Source organism: Chenopodium album, chromosome 10 (assembly GCF_948465745.1).
Source record: "Chenopodium album chromosome 10, dcCheAlbu1.1, whole genome shotgun sequence".
NCBI classification, from domain to species: Eukaryota; Viridiplantae; Streptophyta; class Magnoliopsida; order Caryophyllales; family Amaranthaceae; genus Chenopodium; species Chenopodium album.
In genome coordinates this window covers 11,842,470-11,858,507 of record NC_137843.1, presented here as the reverse complement: position 1 = coordinate 11,858,507, position 16,038 = coordinate 11,842,470, and the positions used below count along the sequence as shown (strand labels likewise).

Genomic DNA, 16,038 nt, shown 5'->3' with positions numbered 1-16,038 from the left:
ATACACAATACAAGAGACCTAACTTGCCCAAAACTCCTAACTGGATAAACTTGACAATTAATATAACATTAACATATATAAAACCAATCGGCTTCTAATACTCCCCCTCGGTTGGAGCATGCATATCACGACGTGAATGCCCAGCTTATGTAACAAAAACCGAAACTGTTGTCGTCTAAGAGTCTTCGTAAGAATATATGCCAACGGATGATTCATAAAAATATAAGAGGTAGAGATATTAACCTTCAACAACTCATCACGAACAAAATGACAATCTACCTCAATATGCTTCGTATGATCACGAAACACCGGATTTCTAGCAATATGTGAGGCCGACTGACTATCACAAAACAATTGCATAGACTTTGAATGAACAAGTCCAAGGGAAAGCAACAATGCCTTCAACCACTTCAACTCACAAGTAGCAACTAACGTATCTTGCTTTTAGGCATATTAAACTCAAGAATAATTGGAGAAAACAGTTTAGCCTTGCATTGATAATTACGATAAATATATATACACAATACAATAGACCTAATTTGCCTAAAACTCCTAACCGGATAAACTTGACAAATATATAATACTAACATATGTAAAACCAACCGACTTCTAATAAACCAGGCCAAGTGGTGCAGAAACCATTTCCCTTGATCAAACGTACAACTACAACTGTTTATTAACTAACAAGCATTGCCATGATTAATTGAAATATCGTTAATTGGAAGTAAGTATTCATTATAAAGTTCCGATTTTTATTTATTCCAAGACTTTGACCACTTTGACATGTACATAATACATTATGGAAGATTATACAAAGTACTAATTTGTATGACAAAGTTAAGCTTAAGACCATCTAATTAAAAAAATTAATTATAATATTATTAGTACTGAAAAGTTAAACGACATAGAATTACATAGTAAACATATATATATATAGTTAATCTTCCAAAATGCCGGCTCTAACCTAAGCTTTACGAAGACAAGCTCCCCTATTTTGCTAATTACAATATTTTTTCTTCTACCAAAATTGTGACCTAATATTAATTAAAATAAATATTGGCCTAAGTTTTTTTTTTTCCCCCCTAAATTATGCAAACGTAAAATTAGCCATGTTTTATGGATGAAGGGATTTATTGTGAATTGGTCGTCTTCTTCGGACTCTCCGATAATCCATGGTGAATAACTCGGATGGGTCATGAACTTCTTCCCATTCTCTCCATTTATCTCCTGTTATTTGCATCATATTTACATCTTTCTTTTGCAACTCACCTGAAAGTTAGGAAAATGACACATTTAATCATAAGATCACTTAATAGTTACATGATTGTATATGCTTCTAACTACAAAAAAACCGTACCTCATTGCTAAGCACTACTCCATTCCTCCGTCCTTTTATTAGAATCCCATTTTAAATATTTATTACTCACATAATAAAGAGAAATATGACTCTAATAAAAGGAAGAGGGAGTACTACATATAATAATTTCTAGTTGCCATACTAAAATAAAGAAAAAAAAAATAATCGTCTATATCCAATATATAATGTTTGAACACAAGTTTAAGTGGACACAAAAGTACATGTTGTTAGAGAAAAAAAAATAATTTAACGTTCATTAATCGATATACTTATTTGCATGCGCATAAACACATTTGTGTAAAGCGTTGTGCCACTTTTTTGAATATAAAATATAATCAAAATTCTTTTATTTTTATTTTATTGTAACTAAATAAGTGAAAACTTCCATTAACTCGACAAAAAAAAGTTTTTGCTAATAATATGATATAGGTTGGCCTAAAATCAAGTTTTATCAAGCACTGCATTAAAAGTCAAATTAATTATATACAAGTATTGAATATTGATGCATTGCATGATGAATAGCCAGAAATGTAGGAGTAACTACCACCCTTTTGGGAGATTTTGAAACAGATGTGATGTCTTTTTGTAGGAGAGAAAGAAAAGGCTACATAGTACTTAATTAGTTAAGTACGTACAAGGTGGAAATAAAACCACCTCGGACGACCTATTTAATTGCTTCTTCAACTTGGCTATAAGCATGCGGAAGATTTATATACAACACTCTATATCATTGCTTTTATTACAAAGTTTGATTATCGGTAAAAGAAATTGAAACGATTCAAAAATAACACGGTTGCAGTTATATATAATATAGAACGATTTAATTGGATATGTTTTGGTACAAAGATCCATGTGCCATTGTAGATTTGTAGTTTATATTGAGTACGTAGTTCATTTATATGCTACTCAATCTTATTAATCATCACTATCATTCAAGAAAACGCATGATATGCATATCCATATCCATATAACAGATTTAGTTTTAATATAAATATCTTCATTGATCATTTTCACTCTCAAGGTAAACTATAATTCGAAGTGTTAATGTAATTAACAAAGAAATACTTGTATATATTATATGATATATGATAATATGAATATAATCGTATAAATTTTGCTACATTAACTTAATTTTTTTACAATATCTATACTACGTAGGAGGTATGACATTACATTTCAGACTACTTGATCAGAGAATTTAAACAATGTTAAAAGTTTTGCAGCAATAATTCGATGTAAAAAAGAAAAAAAAAATATATAAAATCTCACGTACCTAGAATTTCATTCTTTGCCTTCATATGTGACTCGACATGTTTACTAGTCTTAGTAACCTGCTTATTGAAAATGAAAAAAAAAAAAGGTCATACATATGGCAAAAATTAACGCAACGAATAATTATTCCATTGGAAATTTTACACCAAGAAGCAAAAAATGACAAAGAAAAACTTTCAAATACGGAGTTATTAATATTGATGGATAGATTATTATTGATGTACATTAGTACATACATGAGCAAATTGTATAATATTCAAAATAATACTCAACGTCAAATATATTGATATTCGTCCTAAGACTTGTAACAATTTAATTTCATTCTAGGTGCGGTAGAGTTATTTTGATGTATAGGGAGCCACAATGACTAACGAAGTAGCAAAGGCATACGCCCTTAATTAGCTAGTATGTAAGTGATAATTAGATGTATGTATTGAGTATATGTATGCAATAGCCTTTGTACGTACCTTTTCCACGGCGTTGAGCTTCCTAGGAAGTGAAGTGAAAGAAGGATGAACACCATCAAGTTGGGAAGAAGTACAAGGTTTGAGCAAAAGAGAGTAGAAAAAGCACAAAAAGATAGTTATTTTGAGAGCAACCTTCTTATTCATTTTAACTAGTTAGTTTTTGTTTTTAAATTTGTTTAGGAAATGAGACTACATATTGTGTAGACTTAAGGGGGTGTATATATATACAAAGAATACAAAAATCCATGAAATAGGGAATGTAGGAGAAGTTGGTTAGGTATTGCAAGGGGACAAGCCAAACAAGAGAGAGACAAACACAAAACACAAAATGGAGAGAGTTCCAAAACAAATGTAAGTTTCAATATAACTCAAAGTTGTATTCAATTCATTCCTTTTTAGAAGTTATCATCAAACCATTTGGGTTGGTTTTGTCTTGCGTGCCCTTTGTCTTGTTTTGTGTTTAGAGCCTTTGCATTTGCTTTCGTGGGGCGGTTGTTTTCCCTTCGTTCTTAGCTTGTTCAAATATGCTTTACATGTACTAAGTACGGATTAATATTTGTTTAAGTACTAATTGGTAAATATACGAGAGGGGTATCGTGCATGTCTTGAGATACCTAATCGAGACCTCTATTTAATCTTCACTATAGTAAGGTCTTTTGTGGTTCTATATAAGCCCCAAACATGTATGGGAATTAAAATATGTAGTGCAAAATATTTGTTATTTAAGGGTGTATTGTGTTCAATTACATACGGTTACATCAAACTAGATCTTGGTATTTTGAGTATGTCAAAATTTTAATGTCAAAATTTTGAGTATATCAGTGTTTAACAAAATAGTGGTGAGTACTAATTTTTAGATTTTAGGACAGTTTTCTTTAAAAGAATAACCGAAAATTATTACATGTATATATATATAGTAGAGGTAACTAACTACACCTCAAATTTTGGAATTTTTTAAGTGAGAACTATATGTTATTACATAGGTATAATGCATAAGTACTTTTTATGTACGTTTACATTTTCAAAGTATTAACAACTTTATGAGATGATGAAGAGGATAGTAGTTAGCTACTCTAGGATTATAAAAATAATTTCCTTTTTCTAGTTATTATAGAAATGTTAGATACCTCTATAAATAAATATAGTGAAATTCTGAGAAGTAGGTTATTTGTCAAGATGTGAGAGATTTCTTCCTGTAAAAGATGACTTCTGCCTTGGAAAACTACTAACAGTATAGTTTTACAAGGAACACAATTGCATGATTATTTATATTTTATTATGAATAAGGGCCTGTTCTCTTCAACTTATTTTCAGTTCAGTTCTTAATTTCTTTTGCTCATAAAATATTTAGTTCAGTTCAATTCAATTCAGCTTCAATAAGTTCAGTTTAGCTCAGCTTATTTTAATAAATCAGAACAGACCCTAAGACTTGGAGAGGATGCAAGATGGTGAGAAAAATAAAACTTTTTCTTATTTATATATTTTAGATAGAAATAGTCTTTGTTAATGTTATGAGAATGGAAATGTTGCAAAGTTTGAAATGATGGATTATTTATAGTGTTAGGTGTTACTAAGAATGTTAAAAGACTTATAGAATCACTAAGTATACGTGAGATCATTGAGATACACATCACAATACTCATTCACGATTACTGATAGAATATACGATAGATATTCTAGTTATTCTGTTATAGTAGGAGATATATTTTGTCAATATTTGTAAATATCTTTTAAGATTCCTAACGTGATTAGCTCTCATAATTGTAACTCTTTATATACATATTAATGGAAGACACTCCAATCTGAGGAGTTTACATTATCTAACAATTACAAAGAATAATATCAAAGAAAATCACACAATAATCATCAATGATATCATGATATCAAAGCTTTGAAAAGATAGCTAATACAAAATAAGCCCCTGCAAGATGGATAATAGAAGGAAAAGTCCAATCTTAAAAGACGAATAAACGATGACAGCTTGAATATTGGTGGTTGACACAAGGTGATGATGAAAAATGATGATCATGACTATGGGTTTTTTTTTTTTTTTTTTTTTTTTCGGTAAATGAAAGGAGAGGATTTTCTTTTAATTAAAAGGAGATCAAAGATTGTTTCAAAAAAAGAGGAGATCAAAGATGTGGGGAGGTAGGGTGAAAAGTTTTTTATTTATAATTTTTTTAAAATAGGATTGAAATTATATAAGTACTTTACATTTACGCATCAAAAGAGAAAAAAACAAGTAAGATAAAGTGAATTTTTACGAAGTATATATATTCTTCTAATTCTCAACGTGTATTTTCATAATATTAACATTTTATATGTTTATAAGTTTTGGTATAAGATTAATAATTGATCATTAATAAAATTGTAAATTAATAAATTTTTCAAAGTGCGTTTATTTAAGAAAAAACTAGTGTAGCACCCGTGCGATGCATGGTTTATAAGTTTTAGTACAGTACTCATATTAATTTCACATAATTTTAATATAAAATAATTTAATGGGTAATAATAAATTTACTTACAAATATATTTTAATAATATATTTTTAACCTTCAAAGATATATAGAGTACTACTTGAAAACAACTTTTTTTTTTTTTTTTTTTTTAATAATTCTTAAATTGTATGTAAGGATTTGTAAAATACAATTAATATCTACATTAAGTCACAATTTATTCCCTCATTTTTACTTGAGGAAGCCCGGGTTTATCAATTTGATCTTTTTTTGTAAACAAAATGCCTTGATTTTCGCACTATACAATAAAAAAATATTTCCAACCCACTTAGACAACTGACAATGACGGACGAAAATTGACGGATTTAGAGAGCTTTCTCCATTGAAGCAAGGAGGTGCAGCAGAAATTAGTACATTACCTCTAAGCTCAATCAATTGTGAGCTTCAATGGAGGAATAAGTTAGCTTCAATGGACAACCACCATTTCTCCACTAGATTACGGTAGCTTTGCCACCAAATTAAACTAAAATCCTAAGAGAAATGGAGAAATCAAGGGCATGATTAACACTAAAGGGTAGGTTTTACCGCCCTCCTCCATTAAAGCTACTTGTGAGCTTCAATCCCTCCATTGATGCTCCTCCAAGTGACGACTCAGATGACTCGTTGTCGTCGGTGGATGGGCCAACGAAGAGAGATGATAAAGCTAGGCGGGTTTCTGGTTTCTCATTGTTAACATCGAAGGGAAGTTAACGCCATTAGTTAGATTGTCTACATTAAATTACACATATACCCCTCAATGCATACATATACCATTTTATCCCCTAATAAACTTCCTTTAATTTGTTTATCACATTGATAAACTTGAATTTTCTCTTTCTACTTGAGTCACTGACTACCTCATTTTCAAAATGATTATCTCCGTCCTCCAACTCAATAAATGTTTGGAAAAGTTTTATCATTATAATAACAATATGATCATTGTATTTGTACTTCGTAGATCACAAATAATGTCGTATCTTTTTTCTCCTCTATGGCCTCTAAAAACACTTAAAATTTAACATGAAACTGTTATAAATTGGATTTTTGATCTCATCATTTTCTACCTTTTTATTATATGATGATGAATCCACCGACCTCATCACCACACACCTATAGCACCTTTCCCATCCAAAAATTTACCAATCTATAAATCTGCAAAGCCACTGATTTAAAGCTTAGTATACCTTTTTAAAAATTTAAAATAAATAAATAAATAATAATATGACCTCGGAATGATGTTTAGGCTTGCCCATATTTATGTTTGATTAATTGTCTTTTTTTTTTTTAGTTATGTAATCATTTGATATTTTTATTGCATATATATATATAATAGTAAAATAATATAAAATTAATATACAATTGTCTAAGAGATATCACCCGTACATGATGACATATACAAAATCCATAATACGTTATATGCGGCTGGTCATAGTGTGTAGCCGCTTATAAAAAAACAGAGTAACCCCTACGACACTAATAGAGTAACCCCTATTATACAAATAGAGTAACTTCTTAGGTCTTGTTCACTTCACCTGAAATTATTTTTACAAAAATGAAACTATTTTTGTTAAACTTAAATTATTTTTACTGTACTGAAATTAATATTACTAAATTAAAATCATATTTGCTAAGCTTTTTTTAAATGTTTCCTATTATATTTCTTGTTTAAAGTTTTTGATTTTTATTGAACTGAGATTATATAATTTTACTAAACTGAACTTGTTTTTATTTCACTGAAATTATTTTTACTAAATATTATATCTTTAAGGTGAAGTGGACAGAGCCTTATTATACTTATTGCGTAACCCTTATATATTCTTCTAATTCTCAATGTGTATTTTCATAATATTAACATTTTATATGTTTATAAGTTTTGGTATAAGATTAATAATTGATCATTAATAAAATTGTACATTAATAAATTTTTCAAAGTGCGTTTATTTAAGAACAAATGGTGTGACCATGTAAATCACTATCAAAAGATAATTAAATTGTTAGAATTTGCTATTAAAAGTAAGCATAAAAAAAATAAAAATAAATAAATAAATAAATAAAAATATGATCGTTAGAAATTACCTTTTTAGAGTCTATTCACATTTACTAAACTGAGCTGAGCTGAACTGATTGGAGCTGAACTGAACTAAACTGAGCTGAAATGAATATTTTATGAGAGAGGGAAATTAAGAGCTGAACTGAACTGAACTAAATTGAACTGAACTGAACTGAACTGATTGGAGCTGAACTGAACTGAACTTAAGTAAATGTGAACAGGCCCTTAGTTTGCATGTCTACAGTGTTCAGGGGTTATTGTCTTCAAATTTCCACACAGCTTAGTAGTTAGTAGCCACTTCCAACGTTCGTCTTCTCTGGTCTCAAAAAAGCTAAGGATCTTCCTTAAAGTGTTTTGAGTTGCAACATAAAGTTGTACTCCTTTCCATTTTAAGAGTTAGGTAAAATACAGGGAGTCTCCCAACCTATCACAAGAATAAGGGGGATGAGGATCGAACCCCCAACCACTTTGGGGAAGGGGGAGATGGAAGGACTAACCATCCTTCCATCTCCTATTTCCTCATCCAATATCCCATAATACTCATTAATAAATGAAAAATGAATGATAATGCTACACTTCCTTACAAAAATCTATTTTTGCAAAATATGGAGAATGGCATTCTTGTCCATCGATTTTGGTGTTAAAAGAGTTCAATATACTTACAAAGACGAAAGAAGTAAGTTTCACACCACTACATCTTTTGTAGATTAATCGTAATAATTTGACTTTTGCACTATTTACATAGTTGCTTTGATTATATTTCCTTATAAATAAATAAATAAACAACAAATGTTGTAAGGTAAAAGTTTTTGGATTAGTTTTTATGTATATTTTCATTAGATCAACTTTTTTTACTTCTTACAATACTAATATATTTGCAAATGTGATGTTTAAAGTTATGCATTGGCACATGTACCAGTTAGACTGTTGCATCAGTTAGAGTATTGTACTTAATTTCAAATGGAGGGAGTAAAACCATTTGAATAATTGGTGATAGTACAAATGGGTTTCATCATAATAATGGATTCCAAATCCATCAAATTGTAGTAGTCTTTGGTAATGTGCAAAATTTCTACAGACACCTGAAGTTTAGGTGTTCAGCTACTTGTGTAGTTTGGGCTAGAGTTCTAGTTTGGATATGGATAACTTCATGGGCCTTAACTAGTACTTCATATATACTCCAATCAGTTAAATGTATACTTTCAAGTTTCAAGTTCAATGTAGGCAAACCTTTGATTCAGATTTTAGAATAGTACTTGTAAAGTACAAATAACATTATAGAAACGAAGAAAGTACGTATTCACATCGACAAAACTCATTTAGACTTTTAGAGCAATTAATTGTCAAATGGGCAAAAATTGTTTCCTAAATACCATATTCAGGTGAAAACAGTTGGGCTGGGCCAAAGTCCATAATAAAATTAAGTTTAGCCCATTGATTTTAAAGCATAAGTCAATAATATTCCTCCTCATGTATCCTATAAATAAAATCAATGTGCAGAAATGAAGCATGAAGGATGAAATCTTAACACCAAAATATGTTAAGATATCCTATTTTTTTTTACATCTCAACTCTGCAAAACCTTATAATAAAGGCTAAAACTTAAAAAAGTAACTACCATCATCAAAATTACTGCACAAGACCCACCATACTAAAGATAATAAGAAGCCAAACCCATAATGTAATACCTATACTGATTAACCGGTAACGTTTTTCATTTTCTCGGTTGAAATACCTATGTGTATACTCTATAAACTAAGAAGAACAAAGACAACTCAGAATTTACAACACATGAACGAATGAGCCCATCCTTTTTGCTTACGCAAGTTTCTCTGATCTGCCTTCGCCATCCTTACTGGACTAGTATTCCATTCTGCTTGCAACCTGTAACACCAATCATCGTTACTACATTGTAAGATTAACATGTTCACTGGACAGGATGTTCGAGATGGTTCTTCATTAGCATATCTCACACGATCACTCATGTATTATAGGTGTTTTCCAGTTCTTAAATCAAAACATTTCAGAAGGGGTGGAAGGTAGCATAAGTGGTATGATGCACATTTTAGCACTTATGGGTCTATTTTTTTCGTTTATCATAAAAATGATTTAAGTCATATCATGAATCGGTTTGTTTAAATCAGGTCCATTCCAATACAGTCTTGCTAATTTTAGGTATAAGTACAATGTTGGCCTCATTTAGGCTCAACAGGCCAGTTCACTTTTTTCAAGTCTATGTCATAACCATTATCTTGGATTTGGGTGATTATTGAAAGAGAGAAAACGTAGAAAAGGCAAGCTTTTAGCAAGAAGATAACTTACACAGGAAAGGCAAAGGAACGAGTGCTGCCAGCACTACTTTCAGATCGGAGAGAAATGTTGCCAGAGTGTGCAACAGGCCCCATGTAAGTTATAGATGAAGGAGGTGGCATTGCGGCTGAAAAGCTTGTCTCCCCATGAACCCTCCTTTCTGTCCCACAATCTAGGATACTACCAGGAAGAGATCCAACATCATCCCTAGACATACTTTGGGCCACAGGAGGTTTTTCAACTGCCTCGTTTTTCTGTGAAATCTCCTTCTCTGCCGTCTCTGATGAAGTAGCAGCAGCATTGAAATCCAAGATAATACTTCCAGACTCCACCTTGCTGTTGTATGATAAAGCATTGTTGTTAACATTGTCAGCTGGTTCTTGTAATGCAGGGTGCTCCACAAGTAGAGCTGAAGATGCTTCTTCACTTTGACTCTAACATAGTACAAAAAAATCATTGTGATTCAGCAAACAGATATGATTAAAATCTTTAAACATCACAGTGAAATAAACAAATAAAGCAAAGCCAATTTAGCAAACACAAACTTCTTAGTTCCACTACCTCCATTTCCTTTAATAAGACACTCACAATTCTAGGTTGAAATAATCTAGAGATGAATAATAACATCATGCACACAATGAAAATTATCAGTAATGTTACAAGATGCAATGTATCCTCAGAGTGAAAGGCATAATTATCAGCTGATTCTTAATTAGAGGTGTCTAGGTTGATCAAGAAGCTTAATCGTTAGTGTAAATCTTGATTAGGAATTTAGTTATGTTTGTTGCATTCAAAGAGAACACTAATTAACACAATTAATATCAAGTTGAAATAAAGAGTAGCATATAACCAACCTCATTGGACTCCATAGTAGATTCTACTTCATGCATGATTGAAGGCTGTGCAGGAGATATTTCTGCATGCTGTGCCTCATTAGACTCCGTAGTGGCTTCTGCTTCATGCACGATTGAAGGCTGTGCGGAAGATTTTTCTGCAAGCTGTGCCTCATTGGACTGCATAGTGGTTTCTACTTCATGAGTGACTGAAGGCTCTACATGCTCTAGAGGTACACTGTCTTTGCAATGCTCCTCCTCAGGGACTTCATTATCCGTCATTATCTTTTGACAATCTACTTTATCTTTCTCACCTACTTGAGCGTCTTTTTTATCATTAACTACATCATCACTCTTAACCAGTTCATCTGTGTGCAAAATAAATTTAGACACATCCTGTTTCTTGCTAGAGTTATGTTCAAACTCGTCTGCCGTTAGCATATCATCAGTCCCACACTTACCAGCAGGGTATGGCTTCTCTAAGGCTTCGTGAACAACTTCACTCTCCTTTACTAACTCTTCAGCCATGCCCTGAGCAAAAGGATGCTTTTCGACATCATTAGTAAACAGCACATCATCAACAACATTGTCATTAGAAGCTAGGACAGTAGACATGTTTTTACTGTCATGATTGTCTAGGCTTTTAATCCAAACCTTATCATGTGTAGGCACTCCCTCGTCTATTCCAATGTCTTTGACCGGGTGAAAACCATTATCTTTGTAGGAAAACAACTCTGGTAACTCACATTCAGTAATCGTTTTATCAGTAAATAGTTCAGAATCCTTCCTATAAATAACTTCCTCATTGCCTGAATCAGCAGAATTTGGATTACTTAAAAGCCGAGAATGCCCAATTATAGCTTCTTCCCATGACAGATCACTACTGTCCAAGTGAAATGTTAAAGAGTCTGGAGATGTCTCAAAGCTTTTTATATCATACCCACTAATGTTATTCTTAACATCGGTGTCTTCATCATCCGAATCGAAAGGGTTATATGACTTCCTCGGGGAAGTTTGAACACCAATAACAAGGTCGTTTTCTGCCATCAATTCAGTATGTGTCAACACATTATCAGAGCCGTATATAGTAGAACAAAAGTCGAAAGGAATAACTGTCACAGTACCCCCTAATTATAGTTATGACAATTTATTAAAAGATCCGTTAATATTCTAATGCCCTACTCACCAATTAATTTAGTATTGGTATATTAGGAAAGCCAATCATAAATGATCACTATCTTAGAAAAGTTACATTTTTTTCCGGACACCCTAAAATGATAGCATGAAGTATGTGACTAAGATTTACCAGACTAAGGTGGTACTTAAATCAAAACACAAAGATCAAGCACTCAAGTTCTTCAGATAATGTTACAAAAGCATAAGATTTAGCCATCAAACTTTAGTATCAGTAACATCTATATATGACCACGCGATCCACATAACATTCAGTAAGATGTCAATAAGAAAAACATACAACACCAAGAATTTTACTATCCAGATAAACTAGCATACAGAACAAAAAGTAAAAGATTGAACCAGAAATTACAAGAAGCATCAAAAGAAACAGAATTTGCTAGTTACCTAGCTTCATTCTGACATAAGTCTGGATCTTCAACAAGACGTCTTAGAATCGTGAAGAATTAGATCCTTGTGAAACCACAATCAACTCCAACAAATGAAAATTAAAAGATTCCTCAGCAACCTGATAACAGAATTGAAACATTAGTTCATATAGAAATCATAGCAAGTTGTCTTCCAATCACCAACAAGAATACATGACTGAACACTTATTCCACAGCTTTAGGTTGTAGGACACAGAAGCAAGTAGTGGCAATTCCAGTATTAGGCCAAAAAAAGAAGTTATAGACATACTTTAAAAAGTACCAAGTATTACTCCAAGATGAATCAGCAACCATTAATAACCAACATCAATTGGAAACACAAACAAGCAACTAGTTTTATGTGATTACTTCATGTAGCCAGAAATGCTATAAGTACATAAATAGTCATATTTAGACATCAAATTAAGTTGCATGATTCACCTAATCATTGAAAAAGTATAGTCATGAAGAAAAAAACTGTCAAACTACCAAAGTTAGAAGCAATGTCTTCATCCCATCAACCACATTTGTACACAATTATGCACCAAACTTGAGTAATCCAAATCTGGTAATACTGTTATAAAAAAGACACTTACAGGAAAATCGACCCATGAAATCAACCCCCTTAACTTATGATCGTAGCGGTAATTAAGCACGAAGTAACATGAATTATGAGGTATTTTTAACCCTGATTACCAATTTTACAGTATTTTAACGGTAATCAGGGTACAAAGGTAGACATACTAGAGAATGTCCTTTTAACTGAGGCCCAATAATCAAAGTACAGTTCAAAGAAGAAAAGGACAAAAGTTGAGACCTTGAAAACTTTCAAAAGGACCCTTTTTTTTTGGTTTACAACAGTATTGAAAAAGAAAGATTGAAACTTTACAAAGTCAGACAGTCTGCTTTTCATCAACAATCACATTCCCACTACCAATTTTTGTCAGATTATTTTGATTAGATCCAAATTACACCAATTTTTTAAGGGAATTTTTGAAATCCCCAAAATATACTAATTAGTTAGATAACAAAATACATCAATAAAATAAAATAAAAACCCAGAATTATACTCAAGAAATTGTGAAAGAGATCTGATTCTGAATTTGGAATAATATCCCACTAAAAAATTTTTTTTAAAAAAAAAAAAAAAAACCCAATAATTAAGATGAAAACCCATGATTTAGAACCAAAAAAAAAAAAAAATCAAAATTAGCCCAAAAAATAAGCACAAAAATACAAAGAACAGAAAATTTTACCTGACAAGAAACACACAACAAAAAACAGAATCCTTTGTGTTTTTTGTTGTTGGTGTTGTTGGTGATTTGCTGCTTGTATGTGGGCTATGATGAACAAAAATTCCAAAATCCAAAAAACCCAGAATCTCAGTTTCAAAACAGACAACACAACATCCAAACAAAAACAAAAAATTTAAAACCCGCAAATGAAAAGCCCTTGACAATCAATCAAATGTTGACAGAAATGTTCAGAAACAAAAAAAAAAAGTTGACAACTTTAAAACAAAAACTATGAAATTTTTTTGAGAGAAAAATAGTTTACCTTATAAAAGTCTTGTTGATCAGTGCAGTAACAAATTAATAATTCATCATCAAAATCCCCTAAATCCCTGAAACTAGGTCAACTGTTTCTTCTCTCTAGCAGCTTTCTCTCTCCTCTGTTGGTGGATCATGAAAGGAATGAACTATAGTGAAAAAAACAAGAATTTTGAGCAGAAAACATTAATTATAAATAAATTAAATAAATAAATAAAAGGGGAAGAGGCTAATAAATATGGATAGTTAAGCTGCAATAAATACCTTCTCTCTCTCACCAGCTTCACCCTTTAAATTAATTAAATTTCTAGTACTCTCTTTTTGTCCTGTACTTACTTCTTTCCAAAGTTTGACATTTTTTTTTTTATATCTTAGGAAAAATGAAATAAAAATTAGTGGTATTGTGTTGAAAAAAAATACCCAAAAAGAATTTTTATTTATTTTGATTAAAAAGTTTTTTTTTTTTTTTTTTGTTAGGTTTAATTGAAATGAGGCGGCAGAAGAGAGAGAAAGAGAGCAGGAGAAGAAATTGGACATCAATCCCAAAGCATTGTTATTATTTCTGTTTTATAAGTGGGTAATGATGCCGTATTATATGGGAGGGTGTGAGGGAGGGTGTTTGTGCATGTACCCTGCTTCTTAGATTTACTACCATCTTTAATAAATTAATCACTACTTGTATCAGCTCAGATCATGTTGTGGTTCGAGATCGGAGGATAGAGTCGTTGGTTAGTGTTCTGATTTTTAGTTTGTTATTAGATAGATTAAAGGTCCGGAGTTAAATCAAAATAAATATTTTAGGAGGAATGTTTTAATTTCATATAATCATCTTACAAAGAAAAAAAAGTCTTAGATAAATTGTATCAAATGAGCGAGTACATGTTTCAGCTTAATTTGGATTTAGTCAAATTAAGTTTGGTAGGTTTAGAACCTGTTCTAATTTACTGAACTAAGTTGAGCTGAGTTGAACTAAACTGAGCTGAACTGAATTATTTGTGAAAAAAAGAAATTAGAAACTGAGCTGAACTGAACTAAACTAAACTTAAGCTGAAGAGAACAAGTCCTTAGTTTGTTTAGATTACATACAAATAGGGTATCCTTGCAAGAATTCTTTACAGTTTTTGAAACAAATCATATCATAACAATAATTTTAATAAATTGCTTCCTCCGATGTTACTAGAATGTTTCATATGTCTTTATAAGGTATCTAACACAAATATTAAAAAATACTTGTATCATTATTTGTACAATTAAAAATAATAATATTAGTAAATGTCACTGTACTATTACTTAAAAAAAAAAAGTATACATCAAAACGAAATTAAAATTATCATATGAGATTAAATTGATTCTTATAAATTAGTAAGAATTCAGCTAATATTTTCTACCATTGACTCAAAAATTGCAATGAAACAATATCTTTGATATCGATGGAGAGAAGAAGTAATGACAATTGTCAGTGATTAAGTAGTCATTATTTTGGCGTTTGAGTAGTTAGAATAATTAATTAATTGTAGTTTAATTCTAAAACAAGAGAGAGAAGTGATAATAAAGTAGAAAAGTCAACGGAAGAAAATGGTATGTTAATGTTGGTGGGTTTAAGAGGGTTTAAGAGAGGTTGATGAGTTGAAGGGTCACGTTCGTTTGGCCGAGTATACAGGTGGAATGCTTTACTACTGTTGCTAATACTATGTTGTTGGACCACTTTTTTATTTTTTTTATTTTTTTTTAGTTGCGTTGCCTTTCTTCTTTTATTGCGTCTCTTTTTTTTGTTTTCCTCGTTCTTTTGCGCGGCATATTTCTTGCACTTGCTACCACATGAATTGCACATTTGCGCGCACTGCCTACATGCGATTTTCATTGTCATACACTCACACTTGGATGTACGATAGGTATTGTATGTTTCGAATTTCGACTCATTTACCATTAAAAATAATTTTATTTAATCTTAGAACAAATTTCTCTATGGGAAGAATAAAAAAAATTGAGTGGTAAAAAAGGAAAAAAAAAAAAAAAAAAACTTTGTACTTGTGATGGCTTTTTATAATTTCTATAAAAGAAGATTAATGTAGCATGCGAGATTTTGTTAGGTTTAACTTGTTT

The 16,038-nt window shown here is 31.2% G+C and overlaps 1 protein-coding gene and 1 long non-coding RNA gene across 6 annotated transcripts; both read right to left on the bottom strand.

The window, feature by feature from the left end:
- Positions 1-1,117: 1,117 nt before the first annotated feature.
- Positions 1,118-3,151, bottom strand: LOC145563575 (uncharacterized). Its single transcript, XR_014094559.1, has 3 exons — positions 3,097-3,151; positions 2,631-2,688; positions 1,118-1,269 (listed from the first exon to the last, which is right to left on the bottom strand). It is a non-coding gene; the product is annotated as an uncharacterized LOC145563575 (long non-coding RNA).
- Positions 3,152-9,081: 5,930 nt separating this feature from the next.
- On the bottom strand, positions 9,082-14,465 carry LOC145563574 (uncharacterized). 5 transcript variants are annotated; one of them, XM_081624023.1, is made up of 7 exons: positions 13,943-14,465; positions 13,642-13,725; positions 12,366-12,486; positions 11,439-11,824; positions 10,806-11,315; positions 9,964-10,385; positions 9,082-9,525 (listed from the first exon to the last, which is right to left on the bottom strand). In XM_081624023.1, the coding sequence occupies exons 3-7, from the start codon at positions 12,373-12,375 to the stop codon at positions 9,417-9,419; spliced, it is 1,437 nt and encodes a 478-aa protein (XP_081480149.1). In that variant the 5' UTR covers positions 12,376-12,486; positions 13,642-13,725; positions 13,943-14,465; the 3' UTR covers positions 9,082-9,416. The 5 variants fall into 5 exon arrangements, with proteins under 5 accessions (XP_081480149.1, XP_081480146.1, XP_081480147.1 ...); XM_081624020.1 differs by having other exon boundaries at positions 9,083-9,525; positions 10,806-11,824; positions 13,943-14,084; positions 14,200-14,465; XM_081624021.1 differs by having other exon boundaries at positions 9,083-9,525; positions 10,806-11,824; positions 13,943-14,057; positions 14,200-14,465.
- Between the last annotated feature and the right edge of the window lie 1,573 nt (positions 14,466-16,038).

Bases quoted from the DNA above. Each gene is read 5' to 3' on its own strand.
- LOC145563574 (XM_081624019.1), bottom strand. The intron at 10,386-10,805 runs GTTGGTTATATG...GTACTATGTTAG, and splicing joins CTACTATGGAGTCCAATGAG to AGTCAAAGTGAAGAAGCATC. The intron at 9,526-9,963 runs GTAAGTTATCTT...TTGGTGTTACAG, and splicing joins CGTTCCTTTGCCTTTCCTGT to GTTGCAAGCAGAATGGAATA.